Source organism: Prionailurus bengalensis, chromosome E3 (genome assembly GCF_016509475.1).
Source record: "Prionailurus bengalensis isolate Pbe53 chromosome E3, Fcat_Pben_1.1_paternal_pri, whole genome shotgun sequence".
Lineage (NCBI taxonomy): Eukaryota > Metazoa > Chordata > Mammalia > Carnivora > Felidae > Prionailurus > Prionailurus bengalensis.
Window position 1 is genome coordinate 9,162,966 of NC_057357.1, and position 22,067 is coordinate 9,185,032.

At 51.7% G+C, this 22,067-nt stretch overlaps 1 protein-coding gene across 9 annotated transcripts in view; it reads left to right on the forward strand.

The window, feature by feature from the left end:
- Positions 1 to 22,067, forward strand: part of CUX1 (cut like homeobox 1) — a 377,056-nt gene that overhangs the window by 64,753 nt on the left and 290,236 nt on the right. The window contains exon 1 of one of the 9 annotated variants that reach the window (XM_043559785.1): positions 21,132 to 21,484. The exons of 7 other annotated variants lie outside the window; for them this stretch is intronic. In XM_043559785.1, the coding sequence (XP_043415720.1) occupies positions 21,380 to 21,484 (105 nt within the window). In that variant the 5' untranslated portion in view covers positions 21,132 to 21,379. Of the gene's footprint in view, positions 1 to 21,131; positions 21,485 to 22,067 lie in introns of those variants that run through there. One more of the 9 variants, XM_043559792.1, reaches the window with a different exon arrangement.

The following is a 22,067-nucleotide window of genomic DNA, read 5'->3' on the forward strand; positions in this document are numbered from 1 at the left end:
CGAGTTTATTTATTTCCTTTGAAAGAAAGAAAGAGAATGAGCTGGGCGGGGGGTGGGGGGGTGGGCAGAGAGAGAGAGAGAGAGAGAGAGAGAGAGAATCCCAGTCAGGCCCCGTCCGCACTGCTAGTGTGGAGACTGATGGGGGCTTGACCTCATTAGTCATGAGATCATGACCTGAGCTGAAATCCAGAAATCCAGAGTCGGACACTCCACTGACCGAGCCACCCACACACCCCTCACTAAACATTCATAAGTGTTTTCCTTGTGCCTGGCAACATGTTTCGTCTCATTTAATTCCCCTGGCTGTTAAACTAAACTCCTGTTAGCTTTCGGATTTACATACACGTGCTTATATTCGTGTTTGCTTGTAAATAAAAGTCCTTAACACTTAACTGGTTTACTGCCCTTCCCCCTATACACCGTCAGCCTGAAGATCGTGTTCCCTGTGGTGATTTCACTTCCCAAACTGCGCGACCAGACGAATGAATGAACGAGGCTCAGTCTTTCTCCCCGGGATCCGGCCCACAGGAGACGGTCATTAAAGCTTGCTGAATTGAATCAGTTCTCACAAAACCCCATACACTTAGTATCACTCCTGTTTTGCGGATTAGGAAATTGATGCTCAGAGAGAGAATTTTTCCCCCGAGGGTGGCTGTGCCCTTCCAATCCAGGTCTTTTACTCTGTGCCACGACTTTGTCTCCAGGCGCACATTAGCTTTTGGGTTTTGTTTTCCCCCTTCCTTTCGTTTTGTACTCACTCTCAGCTTTCAAGGATTCATGAAATAGTGAGGTGTTCAGGAAATAATTTCTTAGGGGGAACTCTGCCGTTGCAAGTACAGTATTGCTGGCTGCATGCAGGGTGGCGTGAACCTCCTGTCATAAATAGTGATTGGAGGTGCTCTGTTTTCTGGAGATCCAAGCTTTCCTACCCCTGCTCAGCCCAGATGGGATACCAGGGTCTTTGTAGTAGAGAGACGGCCGCCCTGAAAGTAAATCCTGAAAGTGGGGCGTCCCAAATCATCTGGGGAGAAGGAAAGCCAGTGGTAGGAAAGGACTAGAAGAAGAGAGTGCTAGGAAAAACGGGGTCACAGATGAACAGGTTTTCACACCAGGGCGGCCTCACGTGGATGGCAGGCAGGCAGGACAAGGAGACCTGAAGCTGGCAGTGTTCAGGGACCTAAAGAGTGGGGGCGCTGGGGACGCTGTCGGCTCAGAGCAGGAACCCCATCCTGGCACAGTGGGGTAAGTGGGCACTGGTCAGAGAAGGGCAGGGCGGCGGTTCCAGAGGTAACAAAGGTCCAGACAGTGACCCAAATGGGGACACGAGAGCTTGGTCCGAGCAGACCGACAGGAGGGCTCTTATCCCCGGAAGCCCCATCTCTCCTGCCTTGGGTCCAACCTGGCCGCACAACCGAGCCTACTCTCGTGGGCAGGAGTCAGGGCTGGAGGGGGCGAAGCACCTGGCAGAGCCCTGCGCTGGATTTACTGGGGTCAGAGCGATACACATGCCTTACGTTTTTAAGTTGCTGCTTTTGTGGGTTAGTCTGGGGCAAAAGGGAGGGTCTCTTAAAAGAGAAACATGAGCTCCAGTCTCTTTTGTGTGTGTTCTCCCTGCTAGAACACAAATCTACGTTCCTGTTTTCTGAATTGCATTTCTTCGAATTTTTAAGTCCTTATATACTTCGTGAACTGGGCTTGTTAACCTCGGACTTTTCCATGGCTGTGGTCACTGCCACCTGCCCCCTCTCACTCGACACGCTGTGAGGTCTTTTTTATTTCTGAAGTGTGGTTTGACATTGTCTAAGCTGCTGCTTGCTTCTTATTTTCGACTCCTCTTTTGTCACTTAAGTAGGATGTCTTCATTCTTATTTAGCGTTAGATCACTTAGCAGATTTTTTTTTTGCTATTTTTTTTTAATGTTTTTGTATCGCGTTTTGAACATTTTCCTGTGGAAAGATCTTTCACGTTTGCTGCAGATCCTGTGATTCTGTTCTCGAAGATATTTAACTGTTAGATGTAGACACCAGACACACTTGGTGCAATCATTCATTGAGACCTCTACCCCAGGGAAGTTGGCTGTTTAAAACGAGCTCCCAGAATCGGACCTTCTAAGAATGCACATCGGACGAAGATTCACTTGATGATGGGCGTGTATTTCTGACCTGTGCTAGGGGCTTCCGGGGAGTCCGAGGGAAAATGAGACAGCTCCCGTCTCCTAGGAGCTGTGTTTAGTAGGGCCAAGAGGACCCCCTAGTAACTGAAAGCCGCACAGAATGTGCCACGTGCCGTGTGACACAGAGGACAGGCAGGGGAGAACAGAGAAGGATTCAAGGAGATGGTGGCATTTGGTTTCCAAATTTGGGGCTGTTGGATTCAGATATTAAATTTGGGGTGATAGTCTGCAGTTTTTATCCCCCCCCCCAAATTCAAAGGCATTGTGACATTTGGGTTTTTAAACCAGTTGGTGTGGGCGTTGAATTTCTGTACAGAGAACACCTGCTCATTTTTTTTCATCGTCTCTTCCACTGCATAGTAAGTTAGCATTTAGTCAGTAAATGCTAAAGTGTATCCCGTGTAAGGCTTTGTTGTTGCTGCTGCTGTGGATGAACGGGGTTGCCTTATTTTGTTTCACATAGACTGTAGACTGGAAGCCCCGTGTGGGTATGGGCAGGGCTCATTTTAGCTTTTTGTCCCCACAAACGGACCCACCAGAGGCGAGGGACTCAACCGATGGTCTTTGAAGGAGTCAGACGCCAGGAGCGTCCTTCATGGGTCTAAACGGCGAGGCCGTCCACGTCCTGTCCCTTTCCTCGCTCTGGGCTGACCAGTGGCAAGCGGAGGACGGTGGACCCCTTGAGAAAACAGCTCTGAGAGGCAGTTTGTCAGTCAGATTCTTTTCATCTTAGGTTTTGGTGTTGCTCCTTTCTCTCCCATTTGGTAATGGTTTAGCACATTTTAAATAAGATACACAAGCTGCCTTTAGCTGGCATCAAGTGTCGTTTAATCTGGAGAGAAAATGTTAGCGCCTTCATTTGCAAAGCAGAGCGCTGTGGTACCATATTCTGGAGCGTCTTCTGGTGGTTCTGTTTTTCGAAACTTACTGTGGGCTTCTAATTACCCTCATTTAGCCGTCCAGGGCAGAAACTGTCACTTCAACAAGAAAATTTTGTAATGAGCCAGAGGAAATGGGCTCGTCATTACTCTGTTATATGCAGCCTAAAAATCTGTGTGGATTTTTATTTCAGGAGAAAGTGACTGTTTAATTGAAAAATGCTCTTAAAGTGTCCTTTCCCTTGCCGTCAGGCCCTTGTTAACGCGTCTACATTCAAGCGAGAGTCCGTTAAAATGGGTGCCCCTTTGCCAAAATACTTCTTCCCTTTCTCATTTCTTGTGCAGAATTCTGTGGTGCTAGATCTATTTTTGTTTAATTAGGCCCTGCAAGAATATGAAGGAGAGCGGTATTTAAATTTTTAGACCATTAAAGGACCTAAAACCATCCTAGACGAGAGGCACAAAAAATTAACTTTAATATTTATTATGTGGATAAAACCAATACAGAGAATATTTCCAGAAACCTTCTCTCTTTTTCCTTCCTCGGACGGCTAAGATTAATAGCAGGCCAGAAAGCAGGGATGTTTACTGTTACTTCTTGTTCTGTTACCAGAAAATAAGTCTTTTTTTTAAAATTTTTTTAATATTTATTCATTTTTGAGAGACAGAATGCAAGTGGGGGAGGGGCAGAGAGCGAGGGAGCCACAGAACCCGAAGCAGGCTCCAGACTCTGAGCTGTCAGCACAGAGCCCGATGTGGAGCTCGAACTCAAGAGTCGTGAGATCATGACCTGAGCCGAAGTCGGACGCTCAACGGACTGAGCCACCCAGGCGTCCCCAGAAAATAACTTTTTAAAAAAAATTTAATTTAATTTTTTTAATTTACATCCAAATTAGTTAGCATATTGTGCAACAGTGATTTCACGGGTAGATTCCTTAGTGCCCCTTACCCATTTAGCCCATCCCCCCTCCCACAACCCCTCTGGTAACCCTCAGTTTGTTCTCCATATTTATGAGTCTCTTTTGTTTTGTCTCCCTCCCTATTTTTATATTATTTTTATTTCCCTTCCCTTATGTTCATCTGTTTTGTCTCTAAAAGTCCTCATGAGTGAAGTCATATGATTTTTGTCTTTCTCTGACTGACTGATTTCACTTAGCATAATACCCTCCAGTTCCATCCACGTAGTCGCAAATGGCAAGATTTCATTCTTTTTGACTGCCGAGTAATACTCCATTGTGTATATAGACCACATCTTCTTTATCCATTCATCCATCGATGGACATTTGGGTTCTTTCCATACTTTGGCTATTGTCGATAGTGCTGCTATAAACATGGGGGTGCCTGTGTCTCTTTGAAACAGCACGCCTGTATCCCATGGATAAATGCCTAGTAGTGCAGTTGCTGGGTCCTAGGGTAGTTCTATTTTTAGTTTTTTGAGGAACCTTCATACTGTTTTCCAGAGTGGCTGCACCAGCTTGCATTCCCAAGAAAATAACTCTTAAGAGGGAATAGAAACTGTCAGTCTCCTTGCATTTTGGGTGGCAGGTTGTAAATTTTATAACTCACCATATAAGAAAATGTTGCTTCCTAACATGATCCCATTTATCTTTGATAGAATGGTCCTAATTTCTACTTCGATAGGGATTCCTTTGAAAATGTTCACATGGAAGACAAAACCATGTGCGAAAGACTTGCCTCGTACATAGAAAGTTCTTACAACACCAGTTCCGGGGCATCGAGCAGGCTGGCCCTGGCCCACAAGAAACTCGGCAGGAAGCATACCTGGGGCCCAGCCTGTGAATGTTCCTTTCATCCTTGGGGCAGCCATACCCATTTGGGCTGAGGGTTAGCCAGAGACTTTTGTGGAATGATGCATAGACCTCGTTGCATCGAAGGTAGGCTCAATGGGCACAGAGAAGGAAGGGGGGGATCCCCGCCTGGCTCGGGCTCTTGTATTTCCCCTGTTTGTTGGAGTCCCCCGAACTGGATTGGCTGTAGGGGCGGAAAAGATTGTCAGCACTATGTAAATGAGACAGGAATGCACATCTCATGCAGATAATTTCTATGTAGATAATTTGCCATAAAAATTTATACTGCAGTCCTTAAAACCTTCGGAGATTTAGTCTGTCTAGGGAAAGGTGATTTATATAGCATTAAAACACTTTTTATGTTCTAGCCCTTTAGATTTAATGTTTATTGCCTATAAAAATGAAATCTTCTCGTGGATATTTAAAAGTTTTGGTACTGTGTGAAATATATATTCAAGTTAGAGCCTGCAATGCTTTGGAGACGCTGTAAATAAGGGGCACACTCTTTGCTCCAAAATCCACGCTACTGTTTGGGCCCATGTCTGTGCTTTGCACACTTAGGAGGTTGTACAGGTATGGGACCTTGTCACCATGGTGAGGTTGCCTGGTGGGAAAATGTTTTATATGGGGATTGTGTGTGTGTGTGTGTGTGTGTGTGTGTGTGTGTTTAATGTTGATTTATTTTGAGAGAGACAGTGTGAGTGAGGAAGGGACAAAGAGAGAGAGAATCCCAAGAAGGTCCTGTGCCATCAGAGCAGAGCTCGGACGTGGGGCTTGAACCCACGAACCGCGAGATCATGACGTGAGCCGAAATCAAGAGTCAAACAGACACTTAATCGACCGAGCCATGCAGGGGTCCCTGTTTTGTTGTTGTTGCTGTTGTTGTTGTTGTTGTTGTTGTTTTTAATTTAAATCTGCTAACAAGTCTGGAGGTATTCTAGTTCTCCAGAAAGTTATGCAAGGTGTGACCAGAATTTCATTCAGACGTGTAACTGTGTGAATTATGGTCCAGGCTCTGAAGACTGGAAATGCTCTGGCAATGGAGCACCGAGTGCAGAGCGGGGTTTGGACTTTGGCAGGCCCTCCGATTCATAAGTAGTGGCAGGCTTGAATGCTGGTCTTAAATGAGACTCCCAATGGATAAATCATACGGGGGGGGGGGGGTGCTCCTGGGGAGGAGAAGCGTTTAAGCAGCGTGGGGGCTCCTGAAGGGTGTCTCTGGAGCAAAGAGCCCTGGCCCTGGTTTGATTGTTAAACTACAGCGTAGTCCCCGCAGCCCTGCAGTGTGCTCCCCCGGGCAGTCCCTGTCTGGGTTACGTCCTCGTGCAGGGAGGATGGTGGCCCTGCTGAGCCGCACGAGCCAAGTTCCATCCCAGGCTGAGCTCCAGCCAGCTTTCCAGGTTCCTTCCTTAGATGCTGGACATTGTAGAAGTTACGTGGGCATCGCTTTTCCTGGCGACATGAAGGAAAAGGTGGAGCTAATCCGTGAGCCCCCCTCCTCCCCCTTATAAGCCACGGTGGGTGGGAATCCTGATGGCAAAGCCCTTCGGGCCTAGTAGCCGGGGCGAGCCTGGCCCTGGGTACTGGCTGCTCTTTGAGGACTGGTGTGGCCCAAAGAAGAGACCGGGGGTGTTGGGTGTGGATTATATTTGGACAAAAGGAACCTGAAGCTTTGATATGGCTGCGATGGGGGTGTTCTGTTCAGCGGAGAGTGCTTGTCCGTGGGGAGGGGTGTCAGTAAGCTTTGCTGCATGACTGGCTGGGCTCAGCCTCGGGGCAACAAGAAGAACCCGTGTCCTTACAATTCTAGGGGAGGAAGGACTGAGGCCCCAAAATTCTGAACCCTTCACAGTGGAACCCGAGTAACTCCGTGCAGCGACCTGCAGGCCAGAGCCGCCCTCTAAGAGGTGTCACGGGGATTAGGCCTTTAGGCAGAATCAGAGGTGGTTACTGTTGCCGGATTATGGTGGTGACACTGGGGGCAGTGTGTGCGAGGCCGTCCCTGCTGACTCAGGGGCCATGTTTTCTTGTATCACCAATAAAATGAAGCCAGATAGCCTGTCTTGGGAGGGCGGACGCCAGTCGACAGCCTCCCGACGTGGAACTCTCTCACTCCTGCAGGCGGCCTCCCAGGCGGGCACACTTACTCGCGGGGGTGAGGTTCGGGAAGGTCAGCAAGCGGGCAGATGTGAGAATAAAGCCCTACCTGTCACCCTGGGGACAGGCTCCCACCCAGAGTACATGTGTCATCCTTGTGCCTTCGGTGAAAGGCGGATGGGTGTGTGCGGTGACAGTCCCCACCCTGGGTGGGGAGGGGACACAGCTGTGTGTAAGAAGGGCCGGCGAGCAGATGGCCAGCCCCGCTTCCACAGCCCTGCGTGCTCCTCGGGAGGGGACAGAGCTCGCCGACTTCAGAACTCTGTTGGCGTGAACCACACTCTCCGAAAGGAACGTGAACACACAGACTTGGCAATGACAGTGTGCGAAGGAGGCCAGTTCCACAGCTCCATCTACTAATATTTTTGGTACAAAGCGGTTGCTAAAATTAATTCCAGCCTGAAACTTGATGAATTCTCAGTCATGGAATTAACAGGTTTCGAAATGAAAAAAAAAAAAAAAAAAATCGGCTCGATTAAAAATAAATGTTGATGCCGGAAATTTGGAGCCTGTCCCTAACAAACTACATCTGAAGTTTGTCACTTGAGAGGATTCGCTTGCCTTTTGGCGTTGATGGGGAAGGTGCACACCGATAGCCATTTGCCACCCCCCCAACCCCATGATCTCTCAGGAGGAGTCAGTACTATTCTTTATGCCCACGGGCCGGCAGGCAGGCCCCGCCAAGATGCAGCCCAGCTCCCCGGGGTCCCCGAATGGACGTGGATCGGCAGGAAGTGGCACTCCCGCGACCACGTGTGTAGTAAAGAGCACACAAGAGGCACAGCCTCCTTCCAGCCCGCACACCCAGTGCACCTGTCGTCTTACTAGGCCTTGCTCTGAATTTACATCAAGCCAACTATTTAGGAGGTGTGTGTGTGTGTGTGTTTCATTTTGTTTTCAATGAGGTTTCAAACTCCCCCTGCCCGTCTCTGTTCTCTGGGCCACAAGGCGGAGCTGCAAGCCATTGGACAGGAGATCTCTGTGGTCTGACCCCCTTGAAAGCGTAGCCACTCCCGGGTGTGCTAGGTGAGCGTCACAAGAACAGACAAGGGCCTCGCGGTGAAGAACTAGGAGATTTGCTGGTTTAAAGATCACACGCGGGCCGTCGTGAGCCGTTCACTCTTTCCGCCCGGCCTCAGCTCTGAGTAACGGCCAGGATGTAGCACGGCCAGCCCATTATGGTCCCCAAGCCTCCATGGTGGCCTTAGCTGCAGGGACTGAAAATTGAGTAAGCGACGCGTGTTCCTGGATACATCCACGTGGCAACAAGCTGGGCTTTACCAGTGTTCGAAAAAAAAACCAATCCTTCCTCAGGTGTCCCTGCACCGCCAAGGCTCTGTCCTCCAGCTGTGAGACCCAGTAGCACTCCCCGGGCTGCCCCTTTGGGCCTTTCTGGCAGCCGGCCGGCTTGGGGATCCAGCGGGGTGAGGTCACCCCGGGAAAGGGCAGATGTACTGGGAGGGGAAGCCCATTCCCCTGCTTTAAACCGCAAATGTCTTCTGATAACTAGTAAAATTGGCAAGCAGAGTGATTGAAAACATGTGAGAAGTAACTGGATCTAAGTTTCAAGTAGTACATATTTGAAAAGTTTTCCCCAATGTAAAAGTTACTCTTTAAGAGCCTTAAACTAATAAAAACAAGGAAATTCCATGTTACGGCTGCCACTCGGCCTTTCCATTTTTATTCCAGCAGTCGGATTTGACAGGTCCCACGCCGATTGGCTCCGGGACCCCCGTGAGCATTTAAAGCGCGGGGGTGGGGTCCACGAGCAGGCGTTGGCCGCAGCTGGGCTGGGCAGGTCTCCACCGCTGTTTGATGCTCGGCGAATTCCATTCTAGTAGATCCTATTTTCTCTTCTTGGGGCTGCTTCCTGTATTTACTTTATCCACCGAAGCTGATTCAGGATTAATTTAGAGACAGCTCTGGTTTCTTTCTTTTTCCTTTATCTCATTGCAGACTTCCCTGGGCAGCTGTCTGCCCCACAGGCGTTCAGGCGGGACATCTCTCACCCTTGGGGACCCGTGTCCCTTGTCCCCGTGGCTTCTTTGCGGAACTGCAGGGCCTGCTCTTACTCAGCCTCTCCTCCTTCCAATCCATCCTCCCTGTGGCCGCCAGAACGGTCTTTCTAAAGACCTGCATTGATCACTAATCGCTTCCGAGAGTCGACAACGCATTGATTCAATGCAGCGTCAGATGCACTTGCGGGGCCTCGTTAGGTGCCCCCGGTCTGTTCCTCGATCCACCCCCCGCTTCTTTCTTAGTGACCCAGCGAATAATGGGTGACTTTGGCACTCGAGACCCCACTGTCCTTGCCTTTTCTCAAAGCAGATCTGGCAGCAACGAGCTGAGGGCGCCCCGCCTGCCCCCGGCCGATGGGAGGGGAGACCAGCTTCACCTGCTCCACAGTTAAGACCTAATCACGGAACTTTAGAAGAGGAGGGAGCCCTCGAGTTCTTTCCCTCCGTGCCCTTCGGAGCCGGCTGTCCCCGTGTCCGCCCCAAGCCTGTTGCGCCTTTGAGTTTTCTGCTGGAGTGGAGGGAGCAGATTTAGGGGCAGAAAATCGTGCCTTTAAAATCTCGATGCATGGCTGTGTGTTCTCGGTCGGGTGACCGAGGTAAGGCCACCGTGGAGGTAAGGGTGGGACGGCTGTAATGACCGTGTTGTGGGGTCAGTGTGGCGGTTCGGGCAACGAGGGATGTAGAACCTGAGTCTGTCCGCTGGAGCTGCGGCTGGTTTTCTTACCTCTGCCCACTCTAGGCCTTCTGGAAACCCCCTTCGTGCCCCCTTCCCCCTCCATGGAGTCTCTTCCCCCACCCCTCAAGGCCACCTCTTGTTGCCTCGCCTGTGACATTGTCCCAGTCCTGCCGACAGGAAGTCCCCTCCCTTCCTGTCCGCTCCCAGGTAGTCTGGATACCGGTCCTGTAGCTCTGCCGTGACAGTAGTCCGGTTGTGTCCCCGGCTCGGAAGCTGTCTGCGCACCAGTGCGGTTTGTTGCGCCTTTTGTGCCCGGTCTTTCCCACGAGGGGCTTCCTCTGACGGGTGCATCGTACGTTGACCCAGCGGCTGGGCGGGAGAGCAGCGGTTTCCTGGCGCATTCGGCCCGTGTAGTGTCCCCGAGAGCGAAGCCTTTGGTCTCTGCGGCCCTTGTTTGGCATAAGTGTGCAAACGTGGTCCGGCTGTCTCTGAAACCGGTCGTGGCCTCTCTTGTGAGGGATCCCCTCGGACCTCCGCTCCCCAGTCCGGGTGTTCGCGCCGCAGCCACATGTGCTGGGCTGTTGGCTTGGCGGTTACGTACAGCTCCTTAAGTGAAATACAGGTGTATAGAAATCCGGTGAAACCCATTAAGCAGACGCTTCGGGGTGGGAGGGTAGCCAGGAGTAAACCAGGAAATCCTCTTTTGTCTCAGCTCTTGTGGAACATCTTGATAAAGTAACTGTGTTGCTGTAGCTTCCAGAATTAGTAGAGTGTACCGAACATAATTGGTTGTTTTCGTTTGCCATCATTGGCGATCTCGATTATCGTTTCGGATCTGTGGCAATACTTCCTTTGTGCTTGCATTAGCTCGCAGCATCGGATGTGAACGCTGGCACGGAAGGACGCTGGCCCTCTGCTGAAACCTCACTGCCTGTGGCCTCCTGCCTGCGATGGAATGGCCTGGGCAGGGAAGTAACCAGAGCGAGGCCGCCTGGCCCGAGCTCCTTCCTGATGCTGCCTGGGTGACGCCCCGGTGCCTGGGCCCCTGGCTGGTACCGCTGAGAGGGCCCGGTGGGGTGGGGTGGGAGGTGCCCTTTTGTAGATCACCCTCTACTGGGAGCTGCCTTTCGCCGCCAAACTAGAACCCTCTGGTCCCCTTCGCCCCTCCACAAGTCACAAGGGACACAACCGATAGAGAACCAAGAACATGCGTTAGAGAAATGTCATTCCTAGGCTGAAATAAGCAGCGTCTGTGCGATTGAAAGGTGACAACACGAGGGGCGCCTGGGTGGCTCAGTCGGTTGGGCATCTGACTTCAGCTCGGGTCATGATCTCACGGTTTGTGAGTTTGAGCCCCGCATCGGGCTCTGTGCTGGCAGGTCAGAGCCTGGAGCCTGCTTCGGATTCTGTGTCTCCCTCTCTCTCTGCCCATCCCTCTCTCTTTCTCGCTCTCAAAAATAAATAAACATTAAAAGAAATTTAAAAAAAAAAATGACAATGCGGTGTGAGGGGGGGAAAACCGGGGCCAAGAACCTGAACTTGGAGCAGTCACAGATCAGAACGCCTTGTAACTGGCATTACTTTCCTGCCTCAAGAACCTTTCCCTCGCGCCCCATGTGTCCCTGGGATGAAGAGAGGGCTGTTCGTGCCGGGTCAGAGCTGGGAGGGTATTGGGGGGCCGCGCTGGCTGAGCGAGCTGGATTTGGGTTAAGTATGAGAACCCCCTCACGTAGTAGTAGTTGGTCGTAATCCTGTTTCTCAATTGTGTGTGTTCGATAGTTAGCGCCTTGTAAAGTCTGAGTTAATGCGTCCCTCCCGCTATTTTTCAGAAAGCTCCCCAGGCCAGATGGAGGGCAGCTGAGGGCGGGGCCGTCATTTCCAGCGCCCAGAGTGTTGGGCAGACTGGGAGCAGCCCCTCTTCCTCCCTGGGCGTCCCGTGCATCCGGCGCAGCTAGAGGTGAAACTCTCGGAGGATTCAAATGGCCCCCCTAACGTCACACTTCTGCTGTGGGCCCGGGGAGCCCGCCTGCAGCGTCACCTGTCGGTGCCCAGCACCCAGGTTTCCTGACTGCGGCCAGCAGCACCGGTGCCAGGGGAGAGCGGAGGAATCACGACATTCACCTTCTCTGCCATGCGAGTGTCGTTCTGCGGGGCCATCTGGCTGGCAGCAGGTCTCCGCCAGTGGCAGGATGTTGTAAACCTTGCTCGCTGAACGTGGCACCGAAAGCCTCGAAAATTAACTGCAGAGATAAAATCAAAGCTGGCTCCGAGGTGACATCCCTGGGCCCGACACAAGCCGTTCCAAGGGAAGCTGGTCTGAGTCCTTGATAGATGCCTGTTACACGTTCGGTTTCCCCCAGGAGCCACTTCGGCATTCTTTTAACTTTTGCTGATAAATTCCAGGCGAAAAACATTTGGAGAGCTTTTCGGGGTTTTATTTGCTAATTAAAACGTGAGAAGGGAACACAGCTACAGGTGGAGTTCTCGTGCAAGCCACAGCTGTGATTTGGCAAAAAAAAAAAAAAAAACACCCAACCTGACACTTTCAAAATGAAGTTATTAGCACTTCACCTATAACTGTGATAGCTTTTAACTTTCATGATCTGTCTCTTAAGCGCACCCCCCCACCCGCCCCCGCAGCATTCAAAAAAGGGAGCTAAGTGAGGAAGTTGGAGGATACTTTACCCTTGCAGAGGAGAAAAAGAGCTCCCATTTTTGCGGAACCTTTTTAACTTACAGGAGTTTTTCTCCTCCTTCATGCCGTGATGTCTTCCAACAACCCCCGTGAGCCAGGGTAGGTGGGATCTTTTACAGATGAGAAAACCAAGGCTCAGGGTGTCTTGGTGACCTAATTCTTGTAGCCAGGATGGAGCCTGGTCACCAGAAATTTTCCAGCTGCTCTCTCCCTAGACCTCATGGATGCCCCAAGGGATGGGGCTATGTGGGCCAATCGCCCACCGTTTGGGTGACCCGTCTTGGACCGCTTGCAAGATAATTAAGCGAAATGGACTCTCATTCTGCAAATCAAATTCAGCTGATTGCCCGCCAAGCCCAGTCATATATTCCTAATAACCCCCAGAGCGGTTCAGCCTCAGCAAGCACTGGCTGCTTGGCTCGATTCACAGCCTGTGTCTGTGCCGGCAGATGTTTGTGGCCGGGATAGCCCAAACAGAGAGAGCGAGCGAGAGCTGCAGGGCGGCGGATGGCTTTGCCGCCAAGCTCTTTTCCAGGGAAGGGGAAGGGAGCCGTTGCCAGGGTGGCTGGTGCCCTAACAAATTGGTTCCTGCCAAACAATAGAAACAAATATTTTCAACAGACAGAAATTTTGGCTCCTAAAGCATTCAAATTAAGGGCTTTATTTCTGAAACAAATACTTTAGGAGAAAAGCGTTTACCAGCATAGATGAGATCGGAGCTATTCCTTCTGGCAGTGGCATCATTATTTTTTGAGATTAAAACATGCTATTCGTGTCCCTGCCTAATTTTGAGCCCGTGACCTTACCCCCTATTTGCTGGAGAATGTCAAGTGCGTTAAGCTGGGACACGGGGAAGGGGTGTCTGCGTGGTTTACTGCTGAGAGCCTCGGCTTCCATGGAGATGGTCTCCCAGGTCTGGGTTCAGAACTCGGCTTGGCCCCTGATCCCTGGGTGGGGTACTTTGGGCCAATTCCCGCCCCCCCCCCCCCCCCCCGAACAGCTTATGGTCAGTTTCATCAATGTGTTAAGTGTCGGTCTTGTTAACAGCATCACCCTCGGACCCTGGAGAGTCATTCTAGACCAGCAGTGTGTGGTAGAACTTCCTGCATTGATGGAATGGTCTTTATCTGTGTCATCAAATATAGTTGGCCACTGGCCCTTGGAGTGTGGCTACTGTAACAGAAACTGAATTTCTAATTTATCTTAAGAGGACATAGCCACATGTGGCTAGTGGCTGTCATTGGGATAGTGCAGTCTCATTCATTCTCCTCAATTAATTGGTCCCTGGGTCCAATTACTTGGTTGACAGGCCAGCCGGCTACAGATCTGCTGGCATCCTGAATGCAGCTGTGGGGGTTTCGGGGCTTCTGTTCTCTCTGACACTCATCTCCTGTCCTGCAGCCAGAGAGCAGCGGGGCAGTTCCCTCGAACTAGACCACAGTCCCTCCGGGATCAACCTTCGTGGACGTGGACGTTTTAAAATTGTAACAAGTTCTCATTTGGTTTTAGAATACGTCTCCTAATGTGCACTAAGTGTAAGAAGAACGGGAGTCACGGAGTGGAGGGAGCTATTCCCTGGGCATTTGTTAGCAAGGGGGAGTCACAGACATGCCTTGCCTCGGTCTCCTCATCTGTGACATGGGAGTAGCAAAGCTCCTGTGACTGCTTCTCTTTCAAGTTCATCCCGAGGCCCACGGGGTGTGTGTGTGTGTGTGTGTGTGTGTGTGTGGCCGGGGGGTGCCAATAGGTCAGACTTCATTGGCCCTCTCCGGCCCCCAGTGTGGGTCCTGCAGGGGAACACAGAGGAGGCAGAAGACCAGGTATTCAGACAAGGAGGCTCTCGCTTCTCCCCGGGAGAGAAAGCAAACGAGATAATTAGCAAGGACAAGGTGGAGGGGCTACGAGCGGAGGAAGGGTTCTCTGGGCGCCCTGGAGAAGTCCAAGGTGGGAGGGGGTCAGCACTCTGCTGTTCGGTGGAGGCTGCTGGGCAGAGTTTAGTTTTGTTTTGTGATCTAGCCAAAGAGAATGGTAAAGAAGGCTCCTTACGAAACAGACATTTATTTTTGTAGCTCAAAACTGGGCAAGTGTCAGCAATTTCCTATGGTTTGGTCAATATGTAAAGCAGGAGCCTTCTCGTCCCGGTTAAAAGCGTCCTGCCCTCTCCCGGCACCGGCCCCGGGCCACGCGGACCTGCTCTTTGCCACACCGGTGCTCCGATCCGTCTGTATTTCATTATGCATCACTGAGACGCCGTCTCTCACGTCTCACTGTTTAAATGAGAGTCTGGCAAGTATTATATGTAGTGCAATGCTTGTGGGATACATCTGGCATTTTTGTCTTTGCATAGTGGGTTTTCAGCAGGGTGAGGAACAACAAAAAACAAGATCTCGGTGCTCTATTGAAATTTCTCAATCCCGAGGAATTCACAAAAGGGCTTGTATAAAAACTTTGTGCTCGTAGTCTTTGTTAGGTCCCTTTATTTTTATTTTCTGAGTTGGTAATGCATTCAGTTGGTTCAAAATTGAATTTCCACTTGAAGGTAGATACAGAGGGGGTGCCTGGGTGGCTCAGTCCCCTAAGCGTTCGACTCTTGATCTCAGCTCAGGTCTTGATGTCAGGGTTGTGAGTTTAAGCCCCGTGTGGGGCTCCACAGTGGGCACAGAGCCTGCTTTAAAAGTAAAAATGAAAAGCGTACACCGAGAAAGCTTGCCCCTGCCATCCCCAGTGGTGGAGTCTGTAGATGGAACCGTGACAGGGAGGAAGTCTGTGTTGGAGTAAATCTTTTTACTTGAATTTCCTAGATCAGGAATGAATACCAAGTTGTGTCCCAGAATTGAGAACTGTTGAGTACATATTAGATGAACAATAGCATCTTTAGAGCGAGAGCAGCACGAGGAAATAATCTTCATACGAGGTGGGGTCAGCTTGAATAGGGAGAGGAGAAGAGGAACTACCATTGTCATCGTCCCGGGCATTTTATCTTATTTAATCCTCATGACAGCCCTGTGAGATGTGTATTAGTGTCCCCGGTTTAGGTTAGAGAGCCCGGCTGGTCGCAGAGCTCACAGGTCCATAGGCACACCGGTCCCCCAATACACCGCCCCGTAGGCACCTCCTCTCTGTCCCTGTCCCTGTCCCTGTCTCTGTCCGGGGTACGGGGGAGCAGGACCCACTCTCATGGTGGGAAACCCGTGCTGTGAGTACATCACCTGTGCCCTGGGGACCCGGCCAGGAGGCTGCGTCCCCCTCTAAGGTGGGAGAAGACGGCTGGCTGGAATGCGCAGTGTTTTGGATTCAGCCCCAGCGAGCTAGAAACCTGAACTGTAGGCAGTCCCTTGCCTGTTCACCTGCCCGCTTCTTTGTTCCCTGAGTTGAAGAGCCACAGGGTGTGATTAACCCAGAGAGCTCACTTCTCTGTGGCCAGCGTTTACTGAGTCCCTGCTAGGAGCTGGGCTCTGTACTGGGTGCCCTGGGAAGAGCATTCCCTCCCCCGGACCCCTCCTGGGATCTCCTTCTTGGGGGCACGTGGACACAGAGAGGGGGCACATGCGGGCCCTTCTCATAGGCAGGGGAAGAGCCCCAGCAGCGAACCCCATATCTGCTTTGCTGCTGCCTGATTTCCCCAAAGCACTGCCAGGATGGACTTTCCCACCACTGTTTTCCCATTCCGCATTCTTAGGAGGGGGCTCAATGAAAGTTGTTTCCTAGGCTGCTAGGAGAGCTTGCTAGGGCGGCTCCAGCAGGGAGGAGTCCCTCGTGGGCAAATGATCCTAATTCTCGTAAAATGGTGCCATCTTAGGGCTAGACCCAGGATCCTTTGAGGCTGAGCAAGAGGGGAGTGTGGGTCTCCTCCAGGCCCCCCACGCCTCCTTCCCCATCCATCTTGCCTTTAAGAAGCTGGCTCTGTCAGCTGACCCCCTCCTCCTCCTCAGCCCCCACAATCTCCTGAACTGTTCTCAAACATTCTCTACCATTCAAGGCCTCAGTGCTCGGGCCAGCCTTTTGCTTGCAGCCTCTCTTTCCGACTGGAAGGAAGCCTTGCAGAGTTGTTAAATTTCTGCCCCCTTCCTGTATATTTTGCTTTTTATTTTTCCTTTCCTTCTTTCTTAAGCTTACCCTTTCATTTAGCAAATATTGACTGCCTACCTGTGATGTGCCCCACTGCCATGTGAAGTGCTGGGAACTCTCCAGTGAGCAGAAGGCGAGCCCTACTGGAGCTTACAGCCCATCGGGAGACGTGCTGATCTCACACACTTGCACGCAAATGCAGCATTGCAGACCCTTTTGCAAACCAGGGTCACTGCCACGAGGCACAGTTCAGGGAGCTGGGCTCATACCTTACAGTCTCTTCCGGAGGGGGGTGGGAGGGGCTGGGGGCTGGGGAAATGGTGTTCAATCGGAGCTCCTCTGACAGTTTGATGGAGGGGAGCAGGGATAGGTCTCCCAAGTGGAGGGAACAGCTGACGCTGAGGGTCTGAGGGAGGGAGGGGACCCAGCCCTCTGGGGACAGTAGAGGAAAGCCAGTGTGCCATGGTCTCATCCAAGGCCCCCTAGGACTGACACGCTCAGATCCCCTCTCCTGCCTCCCCAGGAGGGTTTGTGCTTGTCCTGGCCACCTTTACAGCTCCCCGCAGCTCAGAGAGGTCATTGGTGCTCCCAGGGGATAAAGGGTGCCTGAGTCTTGTGTCCGGGTGCACTCTCGCAGCTCCTGTAGGACTCCAGGATCCCTGCCTTCCTGCCTTTAGGTGTGCTGTTTTCCACCGTTCAGGGTCCCCGCTGGAGGTCTGTCTAACCGGCGGCATGTAGGGCTTCCCGAGCGGGAGTGCTCACCCCCAGCCCCTGGCTGCCACCGCCTGACAGCCCGTAGCCGCGATTCAGACTTTGGTGGGACTCTCAGTGAATTGGGGATCGTGCGCGGGGAAAGCGATGGGTGAGAACCAAGGGTCTGAAAAGGGCACCCGAGAAACACAGCCTCAGACTCGGTCCTCTGCCGAAACTTACAAAGTAAGTGAAAGCAGGGGCGTTTGCTTCAGGACTTCTGCAAGGTTCTCCTTTAAATACCGTGCATTGTCGGTGCACACACCCACGGACGGAACAAAATGCACTTCCCGCAGCTCCACAGGGAGCACCGCTCTGGGAAACGGGGATGGGGGGGCAGTCAGCCGGCCTATCCGTCCACCAGAGCCTGCGTCTCATTGTAGGGAAAAACTGAGATTTGGAGAGATAAATGCATACTTTTTAGCAGAAGACATTACAGGTAGGTGCTCAAATTCAAAAGGTATAAAGGGGAGAAAGTAAAAGGCCCCCCGCCTCGTTCTCCTCCCCAGGATGCGGGGTGGTACCCATATCTCTTCCAGAGGCGTCTTGTGTACATATGAGCAAATGAAATGTGTGCACATGTACCTGTCCACTTACGGTGGGTGTCTTGGTCGCTGTTGGTGGACATGTCTGGAGAAGCAGCCTCCATGTTTCTATTTGAACCCAGTTATCTCCATATTGGCGTGTTCCTCTTGTGTCCCTGCCACCCCTACCCTGGGGGGCCTGACCAGGCTCCTGGTTCCTCTGAACCCCTATTCTTGGTCTCTGACAGCAACCGCCCCCCCCCCCCCCCAGGTTGTGCCAGGGACTCCGTGAGGGGAAGAGGGGGAGGGTAATGGGGATTGAGCCCATCCCCCCCACAGGCCCCAGCCAAGATGGGCATCTTCTGCGAACGCTCATAGGGCTTTCTTGCTGGAACTTATATTCTCCCTTTTCTAACCCCTGCTGTCTTTTGGTTCCACTGGGCCAGGCCCTTGTGTCCTGTTGCTTTTCCATGCCTGCCTGGTTTCCTCTGCTGGACAGTGGGCACCTGGAGGTCAGGGTCGGCTTCTGACTCATCCGTGCGTTCTCTGGAGCCCCCGACCTGGTTGGAGACACTGGTGGCAGACTGAGCTCAGGCCTGAGGTCAAGTGCATGGCTCTTATAGTACAGAAAAACTCCCCTTGATGGAGCACGTCCCGTGCCCCGAATTGAACATGCTTTATCTTAATTCCCTCCAGAGAGGGAATGTCATTGGGCCAAAACCACACAGGTTACAGCTGGGATGGAGCCTGGAATCCCGGCCGGGTTGCTCTGAGGCCACTGTCTGAGGAGTCTAAAGCTGTTCTGTGTAGGGGGCTGGGTGGGGGCGGCTGGGTGGGGGCGGCTGGTAGGTGGGCTGGGGCCCTTACCCACTTCCTGCAGTTGTCCAAATGACCCTGTTGCTGGAAAGGAAGCAGAAAAAGCCCCGGGACCACCCCATGCAGAGACCGGGGTTGCCTTTCCCTTTTTGTACGGGTCCTCTTGGTTTCACCGATAAAGCCATTTTGGATTCGTATACGTGATCTGCTGTTTGATTAGCTTGACAGGTAAACCCAAAGGAAATACCAGATGAACGAACTTTCAATTAAAGTTACAGACAATAAGCAGAGAATACTTATTTGCCTTGTGGAGGCAGTTGGCCAGGTATGTTTTCCGGCCACCCCAAGGGTGCTGGGGGAGAGGGCTCCCCTCCCTGGGCCCAGGAGGAACAGGGAGCCCTTGAGGGCCTGGCAATGGGACTTTATGAGAGGAGTCTCCCAAAAGCACTGCAGGTACCCCCCCTCCCCCGGTTCAATACAGACAAACGGCAGGCATACCTACTTTAAATTGATTTCAAATTGATCACTGAGGTTATTAAGACCTGTTTATTTGGGAAAATTTTCTTTTAAATAGGCTTGTGGTCACATTTTATTTCCTGTGTGTGTGTGTGTGTGTGTGTGTGTGTGTGTGTGTGTGTGTGTTTTAAGCTTATTTATTTATTTTGAGAGAGAGAGAGAAAGCAGAGGGAGTGAGAGAGAATCCCAATCAGGCTTCGCACTGTCGGCACAGAGCCCAACGTGGGGCTCAAACTCACAAGCCTTGAGATCATGTCCTGAGCCGAAGTTGGGCACTCAACTGACCGAGCCACCCAGGCGCCCCTGTTTCTTGTGTTTGATAAATCTTTAATACTCGGTTGAGAGGCCGGAGTTCAGGCAGAGAGAAAGTTAAAAAGTTAGGCACTTTGCCCTTTGAGGATCTGTCAGAAATGGGAGGGAAAGCCTGCCAGAAGTTCTCGCCAGAGAGGAAGTCAGGACTACAGGCGTCCACGGCTCTGCGGGAGCCTACCCGCCTTATAGCAGGGGGCGTGCTCGTGCACACGGGGCCTCAGGTTCAAACACTGGGCCTCGTCACCTCCTGGCATCGGCTGCCACACGATGACTTTGAAAGAAAACCGCAGTTTCTGCCTCCAGGTGCCTGTCCTTGTGAGACACTCACCCAGGACAATTTCCACCACTTCCAGCCTAGTTGAAAGTGCCCGGGTGTTCAGAGCCCGCCGGTTCACCACCAGCCCTCCCAACTTCCCATGACTTTGGACTTGGGGCTGTCGGCTGTTTCCAGCGGGAGAATATTTCTAAATCGTTTTGAGGGGACGCCCTCCTCTGCCATTCCCTGGGAAAGCTCTGGCCTGGGTGAGCGGCGTTTTCTGTAACTGGCCACCTCCTCCTCGTTCATAAGCCCGGAGACTGGCCAGTGTGCGACGCGTTGTGCAAGAAACAGCTGTTGTTTTGACAAAGGACGTGCTTGCCTCAGTTTTTGAGTTACTGGAGTGAGTCAAGAGCTCATCTATTCCAGGCCTCTGCTGCTGGGCAGGGGGACATGCGGGCCATTGAACATGCGTATTATGGGCCGCACGATGTAAAATATGTTTCTAGAACAATATATGTGTGTATTTTTCACATCAGCAGGATTTAAAAAGTTAACAATACAGTGTTTCGAATTGGGTAATAATGCATGCACACGGCTAGAATAGTCAAAAGAGGTACAATTGACCCTTGAACAATGGGGGGATTAGGGGTGCTGACCCCCGGCTGGTCAAAGATCCACATTCAACGTTTGACTCCCCCTGAACCTTAACTACTCAGAGCCTACTGTTGACTGGAAGACTGACCTATAACATAAATAGTCGATTAACTTGTACTTTGTATGCCCTACGTATCATATACCATATTCCTACAATAAAGGGAAAAGAAAACGTTCCGAAGAAAATCATAAGGAAGAGAAAATACATTTACAGTACTGTGCTATAAAAAACCCCCGCGTCTAAGCGGCCCATGCAGTTCAAACCCGTGTTCTTCGAGGGTCAGCTGGACACTGAAGGGAAGGTTCCGCCTCCCCCCTCCCCCTCCCCCCCCCCCAGCGCCTTCTCAGAGCCAAGCAGTTACAAGTGTCTTTTGTATCATTCTGGAGACAATCAAAGCTTATGCAAGCATATGTATAGATACTCTTTTAAACAATACTGGCATTGTTCTTGCACTTTGCTCTTTTTGCTTAAATATATCTCGAAGATCAGCCCATGTCCTAGCACATGCAGGACTTTTTCTTACCATTGCAGAATGATCCTTGAGTGGATATGCCAACACGCTCTCGTTGGACACTGGTTGATTCCCAGGTGTGGGTTTTTGGTTTTTGTTTTCTCTTGGCGAGTTTTGAGTGCCTTTCAGGTGTGGGGACCCTCCACGCTCTTTTTTACACGTGACCAGTGACTCCGGGACTGAGGGTTCTGTATTTTAGGCCCCCACCGCCACCTCCCGTAAACACATTAAATTCCCTTGTTAATGTGTCATTGTATTTGACACTTTGAGCATAGGCGGGCCGGGTAGATAATAAAACAGTATTTGGCTTATGTTTAATAGCCGTCTCTTCTCTGCGTCGTCCCAACAACTGTACAAAGCCTCCGTGTCCTTCAGAAGGCCTCGTGGTGGTTTTGTAAGGGACCTGGCCAAAGATCGCGAGCCCTAAGTCTGACCAACCAGACCCCGGGGCTGGGCAAGCCCAGCCTGTCCTCCTTGGCGGTGCTGGTCGGTTTCTGTGCTGGCGGGCCGAGGCACGGTATTAAATCTGGAGACTCGCGTTGGTTTCTCATGTGGACCTGCGTATGTCTGCACGCGTGGGGAAGGGAGTGTGGCGGCCCCCCGGGGGGTCCCCGACTGCCAGCAGTACGTCACCCCAGGCTCACGGGCCCTGTGGCCCTGTGACAAAGGTGGGTTCGCTGCCTTGTATCAAGGGTCCTGTCTCAGACTCAGCCCTCCTTGGTGGGGTTTTCTGATGGATGTGCCCATGGATCTTGTGGGCTGGATCGGACTTCAGCGTGTGGGGCATGCAGGGACCCGAGGGGACCGTGTGCTCTGTCACGTCTTCCGCAGCATTGCCCCGCTGTCCCCACGCTCGTCCCTCTAGGTGGGAAGGTGGGGTCAGGGCTGGGACCACAGTCCCCTCTGTGCCCCCCACCGTCTAGCCGTTATGGCTGATTGGGTGACAGCCCCCCCCCCCCCGCCCTGGAATTTAGGTCCTCGTTGGAAGCAGTCAGTGCCCAAGTTTTCTGCATCTGCGGGCGATTAGAACAAAACATCAACTCTACTTTTCCTGTCATGTTTCAATATTGGCGTTTCTCCCCACTTCTTGAAGCCTCCTTTTATAACTTCTGCTCCTGCTGCTTAAATATAGCCGTCTAAGTCCTCCTCCTTACCAGATTGTTTATATTTTTGAAAAGCCTTCTGCTTATCTGCGATTGCTCTCTCTTCTCCGTCTCCATCCCCGCATCACCACATTCGTTTCGGTTGCTC